Consider the following 25,528-nt stretch of genomic DNA (forward strand, 5'->3'; position numbering starts at 1 on the left):
TCAAACCTTGTGACTACTGCATCCACACCTCCTGTTACCTAGTTGTTAAACTGGTCAAAGAGCAAATTAATGTTTAGAAGAAAATAAATAGGATTTTAATACCTACCGCTAAATCCTTTTCTCTTAGTCCGTAGAGGATGCTGGGGACTCTGCAAGGACCATGGGGTATAGACGGGATCCGCAGGAGACATGGGCACACTATAAGACTTTGAATGGGTGTGAACTGGCTCCTCCCTCTATGCCCCTCCTCCAGACCTCAGTTAGAAAACTGTGCCCAGGGAGACAGACATTTCGAGGAAAGAATTGATTGTTTAAACGCGGTGAGTGTCATACCAGCTCACACCACGAAGATACCACAGAACGTGGCATTCAATAGAACACCAGCCAACGGCATGAAAAAATACACAGCCACATGCTGATAAAATATGTAACACAACCTGTGTGTCAACCCAATCAATAATAAGATACCGCATGCCATGGCATGAACAACGTCAGCAACAGCCTGACAGAAAAGAAACACCACAAGAGTGTAACCATAACCAATAACTGCAGACACAGTACGTACTGGGACGGGCGCCCAGCATCCTCTACGGACTAAGAGAAAAGGATTTACCGGTAGGATTAAAATCCTATTTTCTCATACGTCCTAGAGGATGCTGGGGACTCCGTAAGGACCATGGGGTTTATACCAAAGCTCCAGTCCGGGCAGGAGAGCGCGGACGACTCTGCAGCACTGATTGAGCAAACAAAAAGTCCTCATCAGCCAGGGTATCAAACTTGTAGAGCTTAGCAAAAGTGTTTGAACCCAACCAAGTAGCCGCTCTGCAAAGTTGAACCGCCGAGACTCCTCAGGCATCCGCCCAAGAAGAGGCCACCTACCTAGTAGAATGGGTTTCCACTGACTTCGGTAGCCGTAGAACGAGCACGCCGAATCGTATCATAGATCCAGCGTGTAACAGACTGCATAGCCGCAGGCGCCCCAAACATGCTGGGAACATACCGGACAAACAGAACCTCTGTTTCCCCTATCAGAGCCAAATTGGCGATCTAAATATTCAAAGCCCTGACTTCATCGAGAGACTTTGAATCAGCCAATGCTTAAGTAACCACAGGCATCAAAATAGGCTGGTTTCTGCGAAACACAGAAACCACTTTTGGCAGAACTATTGTCCGAGTTCTCAATTCCGCTCTATCCACATGGAAGATCAAACAGGGGCTCTTGTGAGACAAAGCCGCTACTTCCGACACCCGCCTTGCGGACGCCAAGGTCAATAGCATGACCACTCTCCAAGAGAGAAATTTTAACACAACCTTTCATAAAGGTTCCAATCAGCGTGACACAAAAAACCGCAACACCATGTCAAGGTCCCACGGTGCCAATGGGGCACAATTGGAGGTTGGATGTGCAGTACTCGTTTCACGAAAGTCTGAACTTCCGGAAAGGTGGGCAATTTTTTTTTTTTTTAAAGAAAATTTATAAGGCCAAAACTGCACTGAAATGGAGCCTAACTTTAGGCCTGCCTCCACACATGCTTGCCAAGAATGGAGAAGAACGACGCAGCTGTACGTCTTCCGTAGGAGCCTTCTTGGATTCACACCAAGACACATACTTAAGCCAAATACGGTGGTAAGGCTTTGCCGTTACTTCTGTCCTAGCCTGAAGAAGTGTGGAAAACGACTTCATAGGGAATACCCTTTCAAGCTAGGATATGGCGTTCAACCGCCACGCCATCAAACGCAGCCGCCACGCCGTCAAACGCAGCGCGGATCTTGCTGTAACAGATCCGCCACGCCGTCAAACGCAGCCGCCACGCCGTCAAACGCAGCCCGGATTTTGCTGTAACAGATACTCACGTAGAGGAAGAGGCCAGGGATCTTCTATGAGTAAATCTTGAAGAACTGGATACCAAGCCCTCCTTGGCTAGACCGGAACAATGAGGATCGCCTGAACCTTTGTTCTTCTTACGTTTATCACCTTCAGAAAGAGTGAAAGCGGAGGGGACACATAGACCGACTGAAAACACCCAAGGTGGTACGAGGGCGTCAACTGCCATAGCTTGAGTGTCCCCTGACCTGGAACAATATCCCTGAGGTCTCTCGTTGAGGCGAGACGCCAACATGTCCAATTGAGGCACTCCTCAAAGACTTGTCACTTCTGTGAAAACTTCTCGATGAAGACTGTATTTCTCCCGGATGGAGATTGCGTCTGCAGAGGAAATTAATTTCTCTGTTGCCTACATCCGGGATGAAGACTGCTACTATAGCGTTTACCTGTCTTTCCGCCCAGTGGAAAACTTTTTCGGCTTCTGCCATTGCCGCTTTGCTCCTTGTTCCGCTCTAGCGGCTTACTTACGCCACTGCTGTCAAGTCGCCCAACAGAATTAACACGGGCAGATCACGAAGAATGTGTTCGTTGAAAATAGCTCTTAATTCAAGAAAGCTTATTGCAGACAAGCATCCCAGCTTGACCTTTTCCTCTGGAAATACTTCCCTTGGAAAGACTGCTCCTCAGCCTCGGAGATCTGCATGCATGGACACCAGGATCTAATCCTGGATCCCGAACCCTCGTCCCTCTAGGAAGTTAGACTGTGCAGACACCACAGGAGCGATATCCTGGCCATTAGAATTATATTCCGGTGCATGTGCAGGTGAGACCCGGACCACATTTCCAACTGGTCCTGTGAAAACCACTCTGGCATTTGATCTGCTCACCGAACAGGCCTCTTAGGCAGCACCCATCTTTTTCATCAACGGAACATATTGGTGGATTGTCACTGCAAATCTGATCCGACTCTGGATCCTCAGACCTCTTTCCACAGGAAAACACAGAACCTCAACCGTTCGGTATCTACTCTGATACCCACCTCCGACATCCGCGTCGTTGGGAACAACAGCCATTCCCTGTGTTGAAGAACAGTCAAAGAGAAACAACGATTTGAACCACTTGTTTCTTGACCTCGCCGTAATCAGGAGAGCGTCTCAGTACAAAATAACAATGGCTCTTACTATTGAAAGAAAACCATCATACTGCCAACACTCCGGTGAAATGGCAAAGACAATCTTGGATATCAACCAAGGCAGGCTGAATGCTGAGAAAAATGCATTTAAACCCCTTTTTCTACCTTTACGTGCTGGAGCTCCCTGGCCTGAGAGATTCCATCCCGTAGCTCAACTTCGTAAGTAGAAATGTTTGTTTCTTTTTTCTTTTCTTTTTTTTAACAGGGACAGCAGGACAAAGTCCTGAACATGACGCAACTCTGGTATGGCGTCGCGTACTACCTCCCCTTCCAGAGGGGAATCGGTAAGATCTATTTGACAAATCAGTGAGGGGAATCATCTGTAAACTCCAGTATGACCACCTTTGGATTCTATTATTAACTCCCAGGTCCAGGTCCATTCCCGGACTAACGGAAGAGCCTTAGACGAGTTCCCACCGGTGTGGGCTCCAGCCAGATAGACCCAGCGACATGCAGTGGATGTGGTAGAAACAGAAGACAATATCCGCTTCTGCGAACCTAACAAGGCTGCAGAGCTCTTACCTTTTCACCTTCCACTATCTGCACAGAAAGGGAAAAAAAAAGAACGGTATCGAACCGGTTAAAATGACTGCATCCCACAAAAGAATGCGTCACCAACCGTTGTGAGGGAATCTAACTCACGAAGGTAGACTTACCAGTGGTATCCGCCGAGAGTGACTTTACGGAGGCATCCCCAAACAGCGGTACACAGTCACAGGGAAAAACTCCAGTATCTCTCGGAGTCAGCCTCAGCATTCCCCCGGCCACACCTCCTGTATATGCACGGCAGCCTGCCGCAATGTTATAGAGAAGAACCAACATAAGAAACATCCCCTCTCTCTCTAGGGTAATTCTATTAATGCAAATAACTTCAAAGCATAGAAATAAAATATCACTTAGCTTCCTGTATACGATCCTTTGTGACAGGGCCCCGTGCCGACCAGGAGTTGACTTTCACAGTATTCTATCCGCGGCGGGAAATGAATAAACACTCGGACTCCTCGTGAGGATCTGAGACCAACTCGTCACGGCCGACCTAGAGCTTTATCAACAGAGCGACCAGCACATGAGAAGGAATAGTTTTACTTTAGCATTCATTAGAAATCGTAATATGAATATACATATTGTAATACACATATACACACATATCATATATATAATCCTTAACCAATTAAGGGTTAGAATAGTGGGAGTTGATGCAACCCCTTGGTGCCAATTCTTCTATTGTTGCACATATGTATTATAATATATATATATATATATATATATATATATATTTTAACATAAGATAATAACATGTTCCATCATAAAACATTTATTAAAAACATTCAAATTAATACAGAGGAGATATATTATTCCACACTTTAAGATGTATGACTCTTAGCGCTGAATACAAATGTTGAAGGATCACAACAATCTCCTCCTCCTCCTTATAGTTGGTTCGGAGATAGCCTCACAACACAGACAACCCAACGCGTTTCGTCTTATACAAAAGACTTCATCAGGGGTATCTCTCAAGCGGCTGAGAAGTATAGTTGTTTATACAAAAAGTATAATGCGACAAAACTTGTTCATACATGCATGATGGAAACTCCTATATAACACCGAGGCTTTCTGATGAACAATCAGTGTGGCCTTATGGTGAGATAACTTGTACAAAAATTCGGAAACCCAGGTACTAGAGGGTCACTTAGAAAGGAAACCTTCTATGTATCTGCAATGGACGCTCAGTACCTGTGCAATGATTCCAGTCCCACGAAGCAGAGAGCCTGCAGCCAGCAGGTCTTTCTGAAAATAAAAAAAACCTAACAAAGTCTTTCAGAGAAACTCAGAGCTCCCCTAGTGTGTGTCCAATCTCTCCTGGGCACAGAATCTAACTGAGGTCTGGAGGAGGGGCATAGAGGGAGAAGCCATTCAAAGTCTTATAGTGTGCCCATGTCTCCTGCGGATCCCGTCTATACCCCATGGTCCTTACGGAGTCCCCAGCATCCTCTAGGACGTATGAGGGGGGAAAAAGCAACCAAAAAACAGATAATTACAGGAACAAATCACAATAATACTACATCTTGAACTTAGCTAAACAAATAGGAGCAGTCAGCTGGCTTTTAATAAATTAGAGTAAAATTGACCATCAAATGTCCCAACTTGGTAACGTAGTGATGAAAAAAATAGCACACATACTGCTGGTTAAACAACTTGTTTCACTTAACACAAAGTGTAACTAGACATTTTGGTGTCCTGTGACATGCAAAGCATCGGGACATTAGGAAAAAGAGACGTCCCCATTTTTAGAGCTCTGGGGGTATATCACAGGTGACTCCAGGCTCTCTACTGCACAGTGTAGATATTGTGCACAAATGCGTGGCCCCTATACGAATGCGGTGCTCTCATTAAATTGTATTATCTTGGATCCAAAGTAAAGCATACACAGTCGCTAAACGTTTTCTTCCCCCAAAGTGTTGTGATTATGTGAGTGTGTCTATCTGAGGGCTGCACACCTGTTTGTGTCCTTCTCAAATTTCTTTAAAGCAAGATACAACCTAACAAGGCAATACTGCTAGTAAAGGCCTATAAAGTTACTTTTTTTAATATGAGATTTTTTATTATGCATTGTACATAATAAAAACAGACCAAATTATATTCATGGTACAGGTAACATCATTTACGGCATTTTCTGCCAGAAAGTGGAGCAAAGCTCTCCCTTTTCAACAACCAAGTGGCAGCAGGTTCCATGTCTTTGGACACAACAAAAAGGGACTGAACTGGGTACAAAAGGGTCCCTGCATGGTCCAACTCCCATGGCTCATCTCACAGCAATGTGAGAGAAGGAATTACATTTGTCCCCACACAGACCCAGATGGGTACCCGTAGAGCAGGAGTCACGTACACCACTAACATAATTTGAATCACAGCAGGCGCATAGCAAGAGGTGTTGAGATAGATTCCACCCCAAAGCATCCTGCCCTGTGCAATGGCACGCTCCTGACTCAACATTCTGAATTAGTACAATAAACTTCCAAGATAGTTAAATAGTTGACCTAGACGTACAGTATATAACCTAATGAACATGTAACAATTTTCCTACCACAGCTACCGCTAAACAGACTAACATTTGGGTGACTTATGTAGACTGTGATCGGTAAGATCTAGAAGAAATCAGATTAAACTTATATGGGGTGTACACACTAGATTTAACCCAATTCTTTTAAAAGTGCACCCGTCTACCCCCCCCCCCCCCCCTCCCCCCCTACTACCACCACACACATACACACTAAACACTGCTGCACCCTTTTAGGTAACTGAAGAATACAGTAGACACATTATAGGCAAAATATCACTGTAGTTATATAAATATATCCATAGACCCTAATTTACAAAATTCAAATACAAAATTAGTTATAATCCATAATATTAGATAAAGCATACATACCTTTGGTAGTCCATCAATAGAGGAAATACCGGTTGAATCCAGGAAGTCAACAAAACTAGACAAATAGACATTTTTCACCTAAGAAAATAACAGTAATAAGTTAATTATATAGGAACAAAACAAAAATTTATATTTTTATAGAAATATAGAGCCATTTGAAGATTATAGACTCATCTATAAGAAATGTGGATTCTAAGATAACGCAATAAACAAAAAGAATAAAAAATATATATTAAAAAAGAAAATAGGATTTTCGGTCACTTGCCATTGAATTCTTTTCTCTTAAGCAGGCTGGGGGACACTGGACCATGGGCTTGCAGCTGGGTGAGCAGGAGCTGGCACTTAACTACTGTAACTTTAAAAAATAGCTGCTCCCCCTGCAACCCCCAGTAGACCAGAACAACTTTAAAAGTGCCCGTCAAACTAAAAACCCGGCATGAATGAGAATGTGGGAGGGAACGCAGTGTCGCCCCGCCGGCTTCAGAGAGAAGGATTCAACGGTAAGAGACCAAAAATCCTCTTTTCTCTGGCAGCAAAGCTGGGGATACTGGACAATGACATGTTCAACAGCCGCCCCCAGGGGAGGGAACGCTCCGACTGCCTGACCGAAGAACTGTACTGTACATTAAAAATAAGAATTTACTTACCGATAATTCTATTTCTCATAGTCCGTAGTGGATGCTGGGAACTCCGAAAGGACCATGGGGAATAGCGGCTCCGCAGGAGACTGGGCACAAAAGTAAAAGCTTTAGGACTAGCTGGTGTGGACTGGCTCCTCCCCCTATGACCCTCCTCCAAGCCTCAGTTAGGATACTGTGCCCGGACGAGCGTACACAATAAGGAAGGATTTTGAATCCCGGGTAAGACTCATACCAGCCACACCAATCACACCGTACAACCTGTGATCTGAACCCAGTTAACAGCATGATAACAGAGGAGCCTCTGAAAAGATGGCTCACAACAATAATTTTTGTAACTATGTACAAGTATTGCAGACAATCCGCACTTGGGATGGGCGCCCAGCATCCACTACGGACTATGAGAAATAGAATTATCGGTAAGTAAATTCTTATTTTCTCTGACGTCCTAGTGGATGCTGGGAACTCCGAAAGGACCATGGGGATTATACCAAAGCTCCCAAACGGGCGGGAGAGTGCGGATGACTCTGCAGCACCGAATGAGAGAACTCCAGGTCCTCCTCAGCCAGGGTATCAAATTTGTAGAATTTAGCAAACGTGTTTGCCCCTGACCAAGTAGCTGCTCGGCAAAGTTGTAAAGCCGAGACCCCTCGGGCAGCCGCCCAAGATGAGCCCATCTTCCTTGTGGAGTGGGCATTTACAGATTTTTGGCTGTGGCAGGCCTGCCACAGAATGTGCAAGCTGAATTGTACTACAAATCCAACGAGCAATAGTCTGCTTAGAAGCAGGAGCACCCAGTTTGTTGGGTGCATACAGGATAAACAGCGAGTCAGATTTTCTGACTCCAGCCGTCCTGGAAACATATATTTTCAGGGCCCTGACAACGTCTAGCAACTTGGAGTCCTCCAAGTCCCTAGTAGCCGCAGGCACCACAATAGGTTGGTTCAGGTGAAACGCTGAAAACCACCTTAGGGAGAAACTGAGGACGAGTCCTCAATTCCGCCCTGTCCGAATGGAAAATCAGATAAGGGCTTTTACAGGATAAAGCCGCCAATTCTGACACGCGCCTGGCCCAGGCCAGGGCCAACAGCATGACCACTTTCCATGTGAGATATTTTAACTCCACAGATTTAAGTGGTTCAAACCAATGTGACTTTTGGAACCCAAAACTACATTGAGATCCCAAGGTGCCACTGGAGGCACAAAAGGAGGCTGTATATGCAGTACCCCTTTTACAACGTCTGAACTTCAGGGACTGAAGCTAGTTCTTTTTGGAAGAAAATTGACAGGGCCGAAATTTGAACCTTAATGGACCCCAATTTCAGGCCCATAGACACTCCTGTTTGCAGGAAATGTAGGAATCGACCCAGTTGAATTTCCTCCGTCGGGCCTTACTGGCCTCGCACCACGCAACATATTTTCGCCAAATGCGGTGATAATGTTTTGCGGTTACATCCTTCCTGGCTTTGATCAGGATAGGGATGACTTCATCCGGAATGCCTTTTTTCCTTCAGGATCCGGCGTTCAACCGCCATGCCGTCAAACGCAGCCGCGGTAAGTCTTGGAACAGACAGGGTCCTTGCTGGAGCAGGTCCCTTCTTAGAGGTAGAGGCCACGGATCCTCCGTGAGCATCTCTTGAAGTTCCGGTTACCAAGTCCTTCTTGGCCAATCCGGAGCCACGAATATAGTGCTTACTCCTCTCCATCTTATCAATCTCAGTACCTTGGGTATGAGAGGCAGATGAGGGAACACATACACTGACTGGTACACCCACGGTGTTACCAGAGCGTCTACAGCTATTGCCTGAAGGTCCCTTGACCTGGCGCAATACCTGTCGAGTTTTTCCCAACGGTTTATAATCATGTGGAAGACTTCTGGGTGAAGTCCCCACTCTCCCGGGTGGAGGTCGTGTCTGCTGAGGAAGTCTGCTTCCCAGTTGTCCACTCCCTGAATTGCTGACAGTGCTATCACATGATTTTCCGCCCAGCGAAGAATCCTTGCAGCTTCTGCCATTGCCCTCCTGCTTCTTGTGCCACCCTGTCTGTTTACGTGGGTGACTGCCGTGATGTTGTCCGACTGGATCAACACCGGCTGACCTTGAAGCAGAGGTCTTGCTAAGCTTAGAGCATTGTAAATGGCCCTTAGCTTCAGGATATTTATGTGAAGTGATGTCTCCAGGCTTGACCATAAGCCCTGGAAATTCCTTCCCTGTGTGACTGCTCCCCAGCCTCGCAGGCTGGCATCCGTGGTCACCAGGACCCAGTCCTGAATGACGAATCTGCGGCCCTCTAGAAGATGAGCACTCTGCAACCAACACAGGAGGGACACCCTTGTTCTTGGTGACAGGGTTATCCGCTGATGCATCTGAAGATGCGACCCGGACCATTTGTCCAGCAGGTCCCACTGGAAAGTTCTTGCGTGGAATCTGCCGAATGGGATTGCTTCGTAGGAAGCCACCATTTTACCCAGAACCCTTGTGCATTGATGCACTGAGACTTGGCTCGGTTTTAGGAGGTTCCTGACTAGCTTGGATAACTCCCTGGCTTTCTCCTCCGGGAGAAACACCTTTTTCTGGACTGTGTCCAGGATCATCCCTAGGAACAGAAGACAAGTCGTCGGAACCAGCTGCGATTTTGGAATATTGAGAATCCAATCGTGCTGCCGCAACACTACCTGAGATAGTGCTACACCGACCTCCAACTGTTCCCTGGATCTTACCCTTATCAGGGAATCGTCCAAGTAAGGGATAACTAAAATTCCCTTCCTTCGAAGGAATATCATCATTTCGGCCATTACCTTGGTAAAGACCCGGGGTGCCGTGGACCATCCATACGGCAGCGTCTGAACTGATAGTGACAGTTCTGTACCATAAACCTGAGGTACCCTTGGTGAGAAGGGTAAATTGGGACATGAAGGTAAGCATCCTTGATGTCCCGAGACATCATGTAGTCCCCTTCTTCCAGGTTCGCAATCACTGCTCTGAGTGACTCAATCTTGAATTTGAACCTCTGTATGTAAGTGTTCAAAGATTTTAGATTTAGAATCGGTCTCACCGAGCCGTCCGGCTTCGGTACCACAACAGTGTGGAATAATACCCCGTTCCCTGTTGCAGGAGGGGTACCTTGATTATCACCTGCTGGGAATACAGCTTGTGAATGGCTTCCAAAACTGTCTCCCTGTCAGAAGGAGACATCGGTAAAGCCGACTTTAGGAAACGGCGAGGGGGAGACGTCTCGAATTCCAATTTGTACCCCTGAGATATCACCTGACGGATCCAGGGGTCTACTTGCGAGTGAGCCCACTGCGCGCTGAAATTCATTGAGACGGGCCCCCTACCGTGCCTGATTCTGCTTGTAAAGCCCCAGCGTCATACTGAGGGCTTGGCAGAGGCGGGAGAGGGTTTCTGTTCCTGGGAACTGGCTGATTTCTGCAGCCTTTTTCCTCTCCCTCTGTCACGGGGCAGAAATGAGGAACCTTTTGCCCGCTTGTCCACGAAAAGACTGCGCCTGATAATACGGCGTCTTCTCATGTTGAGAGGCGACCTGGGGTACAAACGTGGATTTTTTGAAATCCGCATCACCTGACCACTGTCGTGTCCATAACCCTCTACTGGTAGAAATGGACAACGCACTTAGACTTGATGCCAGTCGGCAAATATTCCGCTGTGCATCACGCATATATAGAAATGCATCTTTTAAATGCTCTATATGCAAAAATATACTGTCCCTATCTAGGGTATCAATATTTTCAGTCAGGGAATCCGACCACGCCAACCCAGCACTGCACATCCAGGCTGAGGCGATTGCTGGTCGCAGTATAACACCAGTATGTGTGTAAATACATTTTAGGATACCCTCCTGCTTTCTATCAGCAGGATCCTTAAGGGCGGCCATCTCAGGAGAGGGTAGAGCCCTTACAAGCGTGTGAGCGCTTTATCCACCCTAGGGGGTGTTTCCCAACGCACCCTAACCTCTGGCGGGAAAGGATATAATGCCAATAACATTTTAGAAATTATCAGTTGTTATCGGGGGAAACCCACGCATCATCACACACCTCATTTAATTTCTCAGATTCAGGAAAACTACAGGTAGTTTTTCCTCACCGAACATAATACCCCTTTTTGGTGGTACTCGTATTATCAGAAATGTGTAAAACATTTTTCATTGCCTCCATCATGTAACGTGTGGCCCTACTGGAAGTCACATTTGTCTCTTCACCGTCGACACTGGAGTCAGTATCCGTGTCGGCGTCTATATCTGCCATCTGAGGTAACGGGCGCTTTAGAGCCCCTGACGGCCTATGAGACGTCTGGACAGGCACAAGCTGAGTAGCCGGCTGTCTCATGTCAACCACTGTCTTTTATACAGAGCTGACACTGTCACGTAATTCCTTCCAACAGTTCATCCACTCAGGTGTCGACCCCCTAGGGGGTGACATCACTATTACAGGCAATCTGCTCCGTCTCCACATCATTTTTCTCCTCATACATGTCGACACAAACGTACCGACACACAGCACACACACAGGGAATGCTCTGATAGAGGACAGGACCCCACTAGCCCTTTGGGGAGACAGAGGGAGAGTTTGCCAGCACACACCAGAGCGCTATATATATACAGGGATAACCTTATATAAGTGTTTTTCCCCTTATAGCTGCTGTATTGTTTATACTGCGCCTAATTAGTGCCCCCCTCTCTTTTTTAACCCTTTCTGTAGTGTAGTGACTGCAGGGGAGAGCCAGGGAGCTTCCCTCCAACGGAGCTGTGAGGGAAAATGGCGCCAGTGTGCTGAGGAGATAGGCTCCGCCCCCTTATCGGCGGCCTTATCTCCCGTTTTTCTATGTATTCTGGCAGGGGTTAAATGCATCCATATAGCCCAGGAGCTATATGTGATGCATTTTTTGCCATCCAAGGTGTTTTTATTGCGTCTCAGGGCGCCCCCCCCCCAGCGCCCTGCACCCTCAGTGACCGGAGTGTGAAGTGTGCTGAGAGCAATGGCGCACAGCTGCAGTGCTGTGCGCTACCTTGTTGAAGACTGACGTCTTCTGCCGCCGATTTTCCGGACCTCTTCTGCTCTTCTGGCTCTGTAAGGGGGACGGCGGCGCGGCTCTGGGACCCATCCATGCCTGTGCCTGTGATCGTCCCTCTGGAGCTAATGTCCAGTAGCCTAAGAAGCCCAATCCACTCTGCACGCAGGTGAGTTCGCTTCTTCTTCCCTTAGTCCCTCGATGCAGTGAGCCTGTTGCCAGCAGGACTCACTGAAAATAAAAAAACCTAATTTAAACTTTTACTCTAAGCAGCTCAGGAGAGCCACCCAGATTGCACCCTTCTCGTTCGGGCACAAAAATCTAACTGAGGCTTGGAGGAGGGTCATAGGGGGAGGAGCCAGTGCACACCAGCTAGTCCTAAAGCTTTTACTTTTGTGCCCAGTCTCCTGCGGAGCCGCTATTCCCCATGGTCCTTTCGGAGTTCCCAGCATCCATTAGGACGTCAGAGAAAGTGAGAGTCAAAAGCAAAAACCTGTAATGTGTGGACAAAGGACCAGGTAGCTGCATGACAGACCTGTCTTGTCGAAGCCCGTGTTGCACTGCACAGGAGGCCACAGCCCTAGTGGAATGCGCTAGAAAAGGCTCAAGTGATGACTAAGCGGATCCAATGCAAAATGGGCTGCTGAGCAATCACGTTTACGTATGTGATAAAGAAAGATTAAATAATATGCAGTATATTGTGTATATATTAATATAAGGTTTTAAGCTCTCAAGGCGTAGGCATGGTGAAGAAATCAAAGTGAAGAAATGTAAGTGTTTTTAGCCTATACTTATACCCCTTTCACATCGCACAAATAACCCGGTACCGACACGGCATATTGCCGTGTCGAACCGGGTCAGTGTGCGATGTGAAAGCACACTGGCCGATTTAGCGGGTCGCCTGACCCGGTAAATCAACCCGGTAAAAAAGAAGGGTTTTACCCGGGTTGATTACCGGGTCAGGTGCGGTGTGAATGGGAGCCGTGTCGATGCGACACGGTTCCCATTCACAAGATAGGGAGAGGCGGCGCTGGAGATGAGCTCATCTCCCGACACCGCCTCCACCCCCGCTCCTGCTGCTGCTGCGCGCTCCGTTGTTATGGCAACCGACCCGGTATATTGCCGGGTCGGAAAGCCAGCAGCAGAGTGCAAATGCCGGATCCCACCCGGTAAGTACACGTTTGTCTTACCGGGTAGGATCCGGCATTTGCAGTCTGAATGCAGCATTAGCCTGTACTTAAACTGGACAAAAAGTAAGAGAAAACTTAAAACGCCTAAACCTTCAGATGAACCTCTTTGCATCTTCGAATGAATGAATGAATGAATGAATGAATGAATGAATGAATGTATTTATGTAATTACTCTGCAATCCTCACACTCTGATCACTATGCAATCAAATTATGTTTAGCAACATTTATACTAATATATGATTTGCATGCAATTATGAATACTTGTACTTCAAATCATTAATACATAGTTAAGGAAGGTATATTGGTGTTTTTGCCTAGTCAAATACAGTGTAATCTATCACCTTTCATCAACTTAACATTTTTCTCACTGGTAGCCTGTATTAATTAGCCATAGCATTCATTACATGCAATCTACGGTCAGCTGTGCTAGTCAACATGCATTCACATACACAAATTGTTCATAACACTAAGGGCGGTATTCAATTATTTTTACCCCCTTCCACACCTGATCTGTTTCTGCTGACGGCGTGGTATAATCATTTCAGCTTGCTACCCCAAGGGCTCACAACCTTTTACGCAGCTAAACCTGATTACTTTGGGCACATTATGCGCAATAACGGGGATCACTTTAGAAAGAAAAGTGGGCGTGATAAATCACTTGAATACCACCCTAAGTGTTTGTAAATGAACAGCTGAACACCACCAGTAATCAATTAGTTGAATGTTTAACTTAAAAACCTGCACATACATTCATGCTCTAGCCTAAATACCTTCTTTCTCAAACACCCCATGCGCCTCAAATTGTTGTACTTCATTCCACTCCATGGTATTCTCTCCAAAGCAAATACATAATTGACTCTCCCTGCAACCCACCCCTCTACACACATTATATACTCACCTCTCAGTAACACTCATAAGCTTTTTACTCATCTTTGACAATAACATCCACAAGTGGACACCATAAAAAGCATTCACAAACCTCCTACAACTATATTTATTTCTCTTTCTTACTTCTATTAGCTGGCAACATTTCACCTAATCCAGGCCCCAAACACTTGCCCCACTCACATTCGCCTGATTCACAGTAATATAGAAATACAGCTAACCTCATAAACATCACGTCTCCCATCACCTTCCAAATCACTAAAATGTGGCTTATGGAATGCACGCTCTGTTTGTAAAAAAAATAACATCCATTCATGACCTCTTCAAATCTAACAACTTTAACCTGCTGGCTATTACAGAAACATGGCCCACAGAATGAAACACAGCCTCCCCTGAAGCACTGTCACATGGTGGTCTCCACTTCACACACCCCCCCATGCCTGGTAACTGTAAAGGTGGTGGGGTTGGATTATTACTATCATCACTTAAATTTACTTCATTTTAAGTACATTCTATCAGAATGTACACTCCTTTCTCTATGTGTGTTGCAACTATCTATTGCCCACCTGGGCTAACCAAACAATTTCTAGAAGATTTTTCTGCATGGCTCCCTCACTTCCTATCCTCTGACATCTCCACCATCATGAGAGATTTCAATATTGCTACTGATAGTCCAAAATCTGCTGCTCATGCTTCCAAACTACTCTCTCTAACCTACTCTCTCGGCCTCTTTCAATGGACTGACTCCTCTACTCATCAGGAGGGTCACCGCCTTGATCTAGTATTCACCAGACCATGCTCAGTTTCTGAATTTACTAACACCCCTTTCCCTCTTTCAGATCACAACCTTATCACCTGCATGCTCTTCTCCATTACTTCAAACTCAGTGTCACTGATGTCTTCCAATCCTTCTCAAATCTGCAGAAATATTAATGCAATTTATCTTCAAGAACTTTCCACCTCACTCCAACAACTGCTTACACCTATTTCTGTATTCATATCTCCTGAGATGGCTGTATCACACCTGAAACACTCTCTAGAGATAGCCCTTGATGAAGTGGCTCCAGCTACCCATCACACTCCATGTAGGCATAGATGTCAACCGTGGCACTCAAAAATTAACAAGACACTTACAAAAACTATCACGTAAAGTTGAACGGCAGTGGTGTAAATCTCGTATTCCAAGTGACTTCCTCACATATAAAATACTGTCTAACACTCTTATCATAATGCCCAGGACACTGCCAAACAAAAATCAAGCCTCTAACCCCAAATGACTTTTTAACACATTTAAATCACTTCTCAACACTCCTTCACGCAACCCAAGATCAAGGCACAAGATTCTGACTTCAAGGACAAGATTGATAAGATCCAAGATGAAATGGTATGCTCTTCCTCAACCAGTAACCTACTCAAATCCCTACCTGGACCCTCTGGCACAGTCTCTTCATTTGATCACACAAGTGAAGATGAAGTATCAACAGTCTTCTCATCCTGCTACTCTACTACCTCTTCTCTTGATCCTATACCCTCACAAATAAGTAAGTCTCTGTCTCCTGTGCTCATCCCAACCTTAACATCTGTAATCTCTTTCTCTATTGGGATCTTTCCTTCACTGTTCAAGCATACAGTGATTACGCCCATTCTGAAAAAACAAAATTCTGACACTCTCTCTCAAACTACCGCCCCATCTCTCAGCTCTGACAGCGCTGACTAAAGTAGTGAATGATCTAATCACTGCGAAGTCTATAGGCCATTACTCACTTTTTATTCTTCTCACTGCCGCTTTTGACACTGTTGACCACTCTGTTCTCAAACAAACACTACAATCTCTAGGTCTTCAGGACACAGCCCTCTCATAATCATATGAGCTAAGGCTGACAAATAGAACTGAAGCATCAGCGGTCACATGAGCTAATGTGGTCATGTGATAGGACAAATCTGTCACTGTGAAAGTTTTTTTTTACATAGGTAAATGTGTATTTAACACACTCATTTTCAAACTTCTGCACACTAAATAAGCAATGGGACCTTGTAGGATTGTAATATATATAAATATTGTTTTAATGGAAGGTTTGTTTAAGCTAATTACCTAGGGGACACAGGTGACATCAATGAATTAATTTAGAACGGTATATAAAAAGAGATCCCAATACACACTTCAATAAATGCTCCTGAGGAAGCTGGATGGTTGGAAACCAGCAAAACAGAGCCTGAGAACCTTAGCCTATGCCACACAAGTATATCCTGGACTCCAGCTTACTGTATATCCTTGGCGTCAATTGGAAACTTGCTCCATCTTTTGGACTCACAGCAAAGCACCTTTGTTTGGACTCCCTTTCTACCCACCATTGGTAAAGCCTAAGGCTGAGAGACTAATAATGGACAACCATCTGCTTACATCTGGTAATATATACTACCTTTGTGCTGTCTGCATTTTCATTGGTGGAGGTCCTAGCCAAGTGATTATTTGCATATAAGAGCAATTTGAGTGGACTGGCTGAGAGATATTCACTTTTTTTTTTTATTACATTAGTCATTTATGCTATCGTTTAATTCAGGTGTATATTTTTATTTTAAGAATCTTTTAATGTGTAATGGTAAATAAAATATAAATATTATTTTATAACAAATCGTCCATATTTTGTTGAATCAAAACAGCCAGCGCTGGTTCTTTTAGATTTCTTTGTTTATACTTTAAGGGTTTTTGACCATCCCTTTACCAGCGGTTGCAGACAGTGCACTTGTAAATACATATTTACAAATTGAGGCAGATAAAGTAATTTGGTTTGGATTTTTGGATTCGGGAGGAAAAGTTACCTTAGGGGTCCAAATTTTGTGGAGATTCCTTAATAAACACCCGTGATACTTCAAATAAACTGTATAAAGAAGCCGCGATAAGTATTTAATAAATTAAAAAAACAATATCTAATCAACTAATTGTCAGACAGTCGAGATATTTCTCAGTAATAGTTGTTTTGACATACTCTCAATTCATTTTTTTTTTTCAAAATCTAAGACAGGTGGTGGACATTTCATTATTTTTTTTTTGGTGGTGGTGGTGGGGGGGGGTGATCGGATGTGGAATGAACATGCTGTGATGTGATATCATGCAGTCAACCAAGAACTTTTGCAGTCTGGAGGACAACTATGCAGTAGATAGCACCTATCCTTGTGTATCAATTCCAATTTCCCTATAGATTTTAAGCTTGTGAGCTGGGCCTTTCTACCTCTATGACTGTTTGTTATTACCCAGTTTTATTTTATCATTGTGTCCAATTGTAAAGCGTAACTGAATTAGCTGCACCGTATAAGAAATTGTTAATAGATAATAAATAAATAAGTAAAATGCTTTACAATCCGAGTACTCTTATCTACAGGGAAATGTAACAAATTTCACATATCCTGTAGGGTGATTGTAATTAGTAGTAAAAGTAACAGAATTCACTTAGTTACACAGACCCACCACACAGTCCAGCACCATGATCACCTTACAGGGTTTGTGAAATTCGTTACATTCACTGTGGATACGAGTACTCCGGATGTAAAGCATTGACTGTAATATGTATGTACACTACCGTTCAAAAGTTCGGGGTCACCCAGACAATTTCGTGTTTTCCATGGAAACTCACTTTTATTTATCAAATGAGTTGCGAAATTAATAGAACATATAGTCAAGACATTGCCAAGGTTAGAAATAGATTTTTATTTGAAATAATTTTGTCCTTCAAACTTTGCTTTCGTCAAAGAATGCTCCCTTTGCAGCAATTACAGCATTGCAGACCTTTGGCATTCTAGCTGTTAATTTGTTGAGGTAATCGGAAGAAATTTCACCCCACGCTTCCTGAAGCACCTACCACAAGTTGAATTGGCTTGCTGGGCACTTCTTGTGTACCATACGGTCAAGCTGCTCCTACAACAGCTCAATGGGGTTGAGATCTGGTGACTGCGCTGGCCACTCCATTACAGACAGAATATCAGCTGCCTGATTCTTCCCTAAATAGTTCTTGCATAATTTGGAGGTGTGCTTCGGGTCATTGTCCTGTTCTAGGAAGAAATTGGCTCCAATCAAGTGCTGTCGACAGGGTATGGTATGGCGTTGCAAAATAGAGCGATAGCCTTCCTTATTCAAAATCCCTTTTACCTTGTACAAATCTCCCACTTCACCAGCACCAAAGCAGCCCCAGACCATCACATTACCTCCACCATGCTTGACAGATGGCGTCAGGCATTCTTCCAGCATCTTTTCACTTGTTCTGCATCTCACAAATGTTCTTCTGTGTGATTTAAACACCTCAAACTTCGATTCGTCTGTCCATAACATTTTTTTCAAATCTTTCTCTGTCCAATGTCTGTTATTTTGCCCATATTAATATTTTCCTTTTATTGGCCAGTCTCAGATATGGCTTTGTCTTTGCCAGTCCGCTTAGAAGGCCAGCATCCCGGAGTTGCCTCTTCACTGTAGACGTTGACTGGCGTTTTGCGAGTACCATTTACTGAAGCTGCCAGCTGAGAACCTGTAAGGCGTCTATTTCTCAAACTAGAGACTCTAATGTACTTGTCTTATTGCTCATTTGTACACTGGGGCCTCCCACTTCTCTTTCTACTCTGGTTAGAGCCTGTTTGTTCTGTTCTCTGAAGGGAGTAGTACAGTACACACCGTTGTGGGAAATGTTCAGTTTCTTGGCAATTTCTCACATGGAATAGCCTTCATTTCTAAGAACAAGAATAGACTGTCGAGTTTCACATGAAAGTTCTTTTTCTTGCCATTTTGAGAGTATAATCGAACCCACAAATGTGATGCTTCTGATACTCAACTAGCTCAAAGGAAGGACAGTTTTATAGCTTTTCTAATGAGCAAACCAGTTTTCAGCTGTGCTAACATAATTGTACAAAGGTTTTCTAATCATCCATATAGTCTTCTACTGCGATTAGAAAACACAATGTACCATTAGAACACTGGAGTGATGGTTGCTGGAAATGGGCCTCTGTACACCTAGGTAGATATTCCATTAAAAAACAGACGTTTGCAGCTAGTATAGTAATTTACCACATTAACAATGTATAGAGTGTATTTCTGATTAATTTAATGTTATCTTCATTGAAAATAAAAAACAGTGCCTTTATTAGAAAGATTTTTATATATATATATATATATATATATACATATATACACACACACATATATATATATATATATATATATATACACACACACACACACATTATATATATATATATATATATATACACATATATACACACACACACATATGTATACACACACATACATACTTACTTAACCTGACTGAATACTGAAATGCTTAGATATTACTATTTTTTGCGCTCTCAGTCCTATATACTGTACTTATTTTTGGTGTGTGATAAAGAACAAGTAGAGAATATGTGCGACGGACAGAAGTGGCTATACTGAATGGTAGAGCCTGAAGATGAGAGTGATTTGATCAGACCGCAAAACAGAGGAGAGAATGAGGACCTGTCCAAAATGGAGTATGAATATATGTATCCCTGAAGCCCAGGGTGCCAAAAGTTTGGTGGCCTCCATGCCGTGAACCACTAAACGGAGAGCTTCCATTCGAAAATGATCCACCCACAACCCAGTGTTCAAGTCAAAATGATTAAAGATTGCCCGGAATGAGCCAGTCATCCCCAGAATAAGGAAGCTACAGTAAAAACTACAGTTAACACTCCAGTGGTGGAACTGGAGTAACAAACCTGTCCAAGAGAAGTGATAGCCTTGTACAATGACTCCATTTTCTCCGCATCCTGGGGAAGAGCAGAAGCAAAACCCAGTCATGGTGGTGGACCCCTGAGGCCAATGATGTAACCTCTGGTATTGTAGCCCTGCACCCAGGCAACTAAAGACAACTCCCACCAACGGACACTGAACTGGAGGAACCACCCTCCGGTTGGATGGGGTGAAGACCCGGTGAGACTCTGGGCTGTTCCGGAACTTTAGATTCCGAGCACCGACTGGCACCAGAAAAACTATTGCTGCACCCTTCCTGGGGAAAAAGCATCCTCTGGAAGACTCACCACCAGTGGATGCTGCACCTCGAATGAAGGAGCGAAAAGCCCAGAAACACAGCTTCAGCTGTTTCGGAGAAGCAACTGGTAAAATAAAAATAAAATACTTTTACCCCTAGTAGCCTGGGCAAGGGTAGTATCCATGTGAAAAATGTGTTTCTTGCAGACCACACAAATCGGCGCACAAATGCTGCTTTTAGAAAAAAATGATCCAATTGGATAACACCCCGAATCCACAATATACAATAGAAAGGAAAAAATAGGATCATTAATTTCATAAAGCGCATAAAATGGGAAGGTAATTAATCACTTTCCCATTAGAAGATATGGCTTATTGTTTTGCGTACCCCCACTCACGCTGTAAAGGGGTATCTGAAGCACATCAAGGTATCTTTATTCTTCTACATGCACAATCTGAATATCCACAGTCTCAATACATAAAGAGGAGGAAAGCCTGGGTATCGTACCCCAACTCACACAGCTGTGTAGGTGTGGACTCCTATCAAGGTTTCTTTACTCTGCTGTTTGGAGATGTGGTCTCTGGGATAAATTTCTAGTCCAGGATAACCTCATATGGATTGGTGCATAGGGGAAAAAAAAAAAAACCAATGTGTAATATCCCCTTTACTATATGGGAATTAATGTTTTGTAAAGGTTATTTCTATGTGAAAACCGCACCAAAGTCGATTTCAGTATATGTTGAATGGTTAATAGTGCATCATCACATAGAGACCCTCCACCGATCACTGGCATGTATGCACGTACCCCAACTCACACAGTAGTAAATGGGGTGACTCCCGTAAAGGTATCTCTAAAGTGGTTTATAGGCGTACCCCAACTCACACGTAGATCAGCAACATGAATCCCATCAAGGTATCTTTACTGCTCCCCTCCGAAAACCAATTTCTTTAGTCACCAGCCAAAACCATAAAAAAACTTGTGGTCTCCAGAAAATTATAACAATTTATTGGTTCCTCAAGAAGGCATAAAAGACAATTTCAAATCATTTACAAAAATATGATGAAACAAAATCCATAAAAAATCAAATTGTAAAAATTATAAAAAAAATTATAAAAAAATACACGAACAAGTCCATAAAATATCACTGGTATAGAGATGGCTACTCACACAGCAGTCTGCCGATGCGTTTCGACCTGCTGTGTGGGGAGCCAGATATTTATAGTACTAGTAGCCAATCCTATCCCAACAGGAAATCGGTGTATGGGAAGTGATGTCATCTCCTATTCCCATATTCATGCAAAAACATAAAATAAGAATTTACTTACCGATAATTCTATTTCTCGTAGTCCGTAGTGGATGCTGGGAACTCCGTAAGGACCATGGGGAATAGCAGCTCCGCAGGAGACTGGGCACAAAAAGAAAGCTTTAGGACTACCTGGTGTGCACTGGCTCCTCCCCCTATGGACCCTCCTCCAAGCCTCAGTTAGGATACTGTGCCCGGACGAGCGTACACAATAAGGAAGGATTTTGAATCCCGGGTAAGACTCATACCAGCCACACCAATCACACCGTACAACTTGTGATATGAAACCCAGTTAACAGCATGATAACAGAGGAGCCTCTGAATAGATGGCTCACAACAAGAACCCGATTAGTTTACAATAACTATGTACAAGTATTGCAGACAATCCGCACTTGGGATGGGCGCCCAGCATCCACTACGGACTACGAGAAATAGAATTATCGGTAAGTAAATTCTTAATTTCTCTGACGTCCTAGTGGATGCTGGGAACTCCGTAAGGACCATGGGGATTATACCAAAGCTCCCAAACGGGCGGGAGAGTGCGGATGACTCTGCAGCACCGAATGAGAGAACTCCAGGTCCTCCTCAGCCAGGGTATCAAATTCATAGAATTTTGCAAACGTGTTTGCCCCTGACCAAGTAGCTGCTCGGCAAAGTTGTGAAGCCGAGACCCCTCGGGCAGCCGCCCAAGATGAGCCCACCTTCCTTGTGGAATGGGCTTTTATTGATTTAGGCTGCGGTCATCCTACCGCAGAATGCGCCAGCTGAATAGTGCTACAAATCCAGCGCGCAATAGACTGCTTAGAAGCAGGAGCACCCAGCTTGTTAGGTGCCATCAGGATAAACAGCGAGTCCGTTTTCCTGACTCCAGCCGTCCTGGAAAAATAAAATTTTCAGGGCCCTGACTACGTCCAGCAACTTGGAATCCTCCAAGTCCCTAGTAGCCGCAGGCACCACAATAGGTTGGTTCAAGTGAAAACCTGAGACCACCTTTGGGAGAAACTGAGGACGAGTCCTCAACTCTGCCCTATCCATATAGAAAACCAGATAAGGCTTTTACATGACAAAGCCGCCAATTCTGACACACGCCTGGCCAAGGCCAACAGCATGACCACTTTCCACGCAAGATACTTTAGCTCCATGGTTTTAAGTGGCTCAACCAATGCGACTTTAGGAAATCCAACACCACGTTGAGATCCAAAAAGTGCCACAGGAGGCACAAAAGGAGGCTGAATATGTAGTACTCCTTTAACCAAAGTCTGAACTTTAGGCAGTGAAGCCAGTTCTTTCTGGAAGAAAATCGACAGAGCCGAAATCTGGACCTTGATGGACACCAATTTGAGGCCCAAACGTCACCCCTGTTTGCAGGAAGTGCAGGAATCGACATAGTTGAAATTCCTCCGTCGGGGCCTTCATGGCCTCCCACCAAGCAATAAATTTTCGACAAACGCGGCAATAGTGTCTTGCGGTGACATCCTTCCTGGCTATGATCAGAGTAGGGACGACTTCCTTCGGAATACCCTTTTCCTTTAGGATCCGGTGTTCTACCGCCATGCCGTCAAACGCAGCCGCGGTAAGTCTTGGAACAGACAGGGTCCCTGCTGTAGCAGGTCTTGTCTAAGCGGCAGAGGCCAAGGGTCCTCTGCCAGCATCTCTTGAAGTTCCGGGTACCAAGCTCTTCATGGCCAATCCGGAACCCCGAGTATGGTTTTCACTCCTCGCCTTCTTATTATTCTCAGTACCTTGGGTATGAGAGATAGAGGAGGAGACACAAAAACCGACTGGTACACCCACGGTGTCACTAGAGCGTCCCCAGCGATCGCCTGAGGGTCCCTTGACCTGGCGCAATATCTTTTCAACTTCTTGTTGAGGCGGGACGCCATCATGTCCACCCGTGGTCATTCCCAACGGTTTACCCGCATTTGGAAAACTTCTGAATGAAGTCCCCATTCTCCTGGGTGTAGGTCGCCCATCGGAGAATCCTTGTGGCTTCTGCCATCGCCATCCTGCTTCTTGTGCCGCCCTGTCTGTTTACATGGGCGACCGCCGTGATGTCGTCTGATTGGATCAGTACCGGCTGGTTCTGAAGCAGGGGCCTTGCTTGGCTTAGGGCATTGTAAATGGCCCTTCGCTGCAGAATATTTATGTGAAGCGAAATCTCCTTGGAAATTTCTTCCCTGTGTGACTGCACCCCAGCCCCGAAGGCTGGCATCCGTGGTCACCAGGACCCAGTCCTGTATTCCGAATCTGCGGCCCTCTAGTAGATGAGCCCTCTGCAGCCACCACAGCAGCGACACCCTGTTTCTTGCTGACAGGGTTATCCGCTGTTGTATCTGTAGATGGGACCCGGGCCATTAGTCCCACAGGTCCCACTGGAACGTCCTTGCGTGGAGTCTTCCGAATGGAATTATGCTTCGTACGAAGCTACCATTTTTCCCAGGACTCGTGTGCATTGATGTACCGACACCTGTCCTGGTTATAGGATGTCTCTGACTAGAGATGACAACTCCTCGGCTTGTTCCACTGGAAGAAACACTCTTTTCTGGTCTGCGTTCAGAAACATTTCCAGGAACAGAAGACGTATCGTCGGAACCAGCTGTGACTTTGGAATATTGAGAATCCAGTCGTGCTGTTGTAGCACTTCCCGAGAGAGTGCTACCCCCACTACCAACTGTTCTTTGGACCTCGCCTTTAACAGGAGATCGTCCAAGTACGGGATAATAAAAACTTTCTTCTTGCGAAAGAGTATCATCACTTCTGCCATTACCTAGGTAAAGACCTTCGGTGCCGTGGACAACTCCACCGGCCGCGTCTGGAACTGATAGTGACAGTCCTGTACCACATATCTGAGGTACTCCTGGTGAGGAGGGTAAATGGGGACATGCAGGTATGCATCCTTGATGTCCAGGGAGACCCTGTAATCCCCCTCGTCCAGGCTCGTAATATCCGCCCTGAGCGATTCCATCTTGAACTTGAAACTTCTGATATAAAAGTTCAAGTATTTTAATTTCAAGATGGGTCTCACCGAAACGTTTCGGTACCACCACCACTGTGGAATAGTAACCCCTTCCTTGCTGAAGGAGGGGCACCTTGACAATCACTTGTTGTGATTATAGTGTTGAATATCCACCAACACCGTCTCCCTGGCAGAGGGAGGTGCCGGTAAGGCAGATTTTAGGAAACGGCGGGGGGAAGAACGTCTCGAACTCCAGCCTGTACCCCTGAGATACTACTTGAAGGACCCAGGGATCCATGTGAGAGAGCCCACTGTCCGCTGAAATTTCTGAGACGGGCCCCCACCGTACCCGGGTCCGCCTGAGCAGCCCCCGCACCATGCTGTGGACCTACCGGACGCAGGGAGGATTTCTGCTCTTGGGAACTAGCTGTGTGTTGCAGCTTTTTCCTCTACCTTTGCCTCTCGGCAGAAAGGATGAGCCTCTAGCCCTCTTGCTTTTCTGGGGCCGAAAGGACTGTACTTGATGATACGGTGCTTTCTTTTGTTGTGGGGTAGCCTGTGGCCAAAAAAAAAAATCGATTTCTCAACAATTTTCTGCTAGGTATTTTTCTAGGGTCATGACCTCCCACCAGATTTTACACTCTTTGGTTAGAATAGATGATAATTTATTCATCATCCCTTCTACGTTGTCATCATGAAGATCATTTCCTCCTGTTTGGATCCCAAATGCCTGTTCTAATATAATATTTCTCTGATCTATCCTAACCAAAGAGTGTAAAATCTGGTGGGAGGTCATGACCCTAGAAAAATACCTAGCAGAAAATTTGATCCCCAGAGGCCTTAAAATTAATAAGACCTCTACATTTACTACAGCAAATGAGGATTTCAAAAAGGAATGGGATGACATTGTGAGAACATGCTCCCTTTCCTTGATGAAACTCATCATTAAGGAAAGGAAAAAAGAACTAGAGAAGCTCGATGGGGAAATAGCTATGAATAAATCTTTGGTAGATCCCTACACTAACTCTAATGAATTCAAAGCGTTGGAAAACACAATTGAGTTGAATTTAAA

The 25,528-nt window shown here is 44.8% G+C and overlaps 1 protein-coding gene across 1 annotated transcript in view; it reads right to left on the reverse strand.

The window, feature by feature from the left end:
- RB1 (RB transcriptional corepressor 1) overlaps nt 1-25,528 on the reverse strand; it is a 593,146-nt gene that overhangs the window by 362,434 nt on the left and 205,184 nt on the right. Inside the window, exon 9 of the mRNA XM_063952790.1 lies at nt 6,448-6,525. Coding sequence (XP_063808860.1) covers nt 6,448-6,525 — 78 coding nt within the window. The remainder of the gene's footprint in view (nt 1-6,447; nt 6,526-25,528) is intronic.

Source organism: Pseudophryne corroboree, chromosome 2 (assembly GCF_028390025.1).
Source record: "Pseudophryne corroboree isolate aPseCor3 chromosome 2, aPseCor3.hap2, whole genome shotgun sequence".
NCBI classification, from domain to species: Eukaryota; Metazoa; Chordata; class Amphibia; order Anura; family Myobatrachidae; genus Pseudophryne; species Pseudophryne corroboree.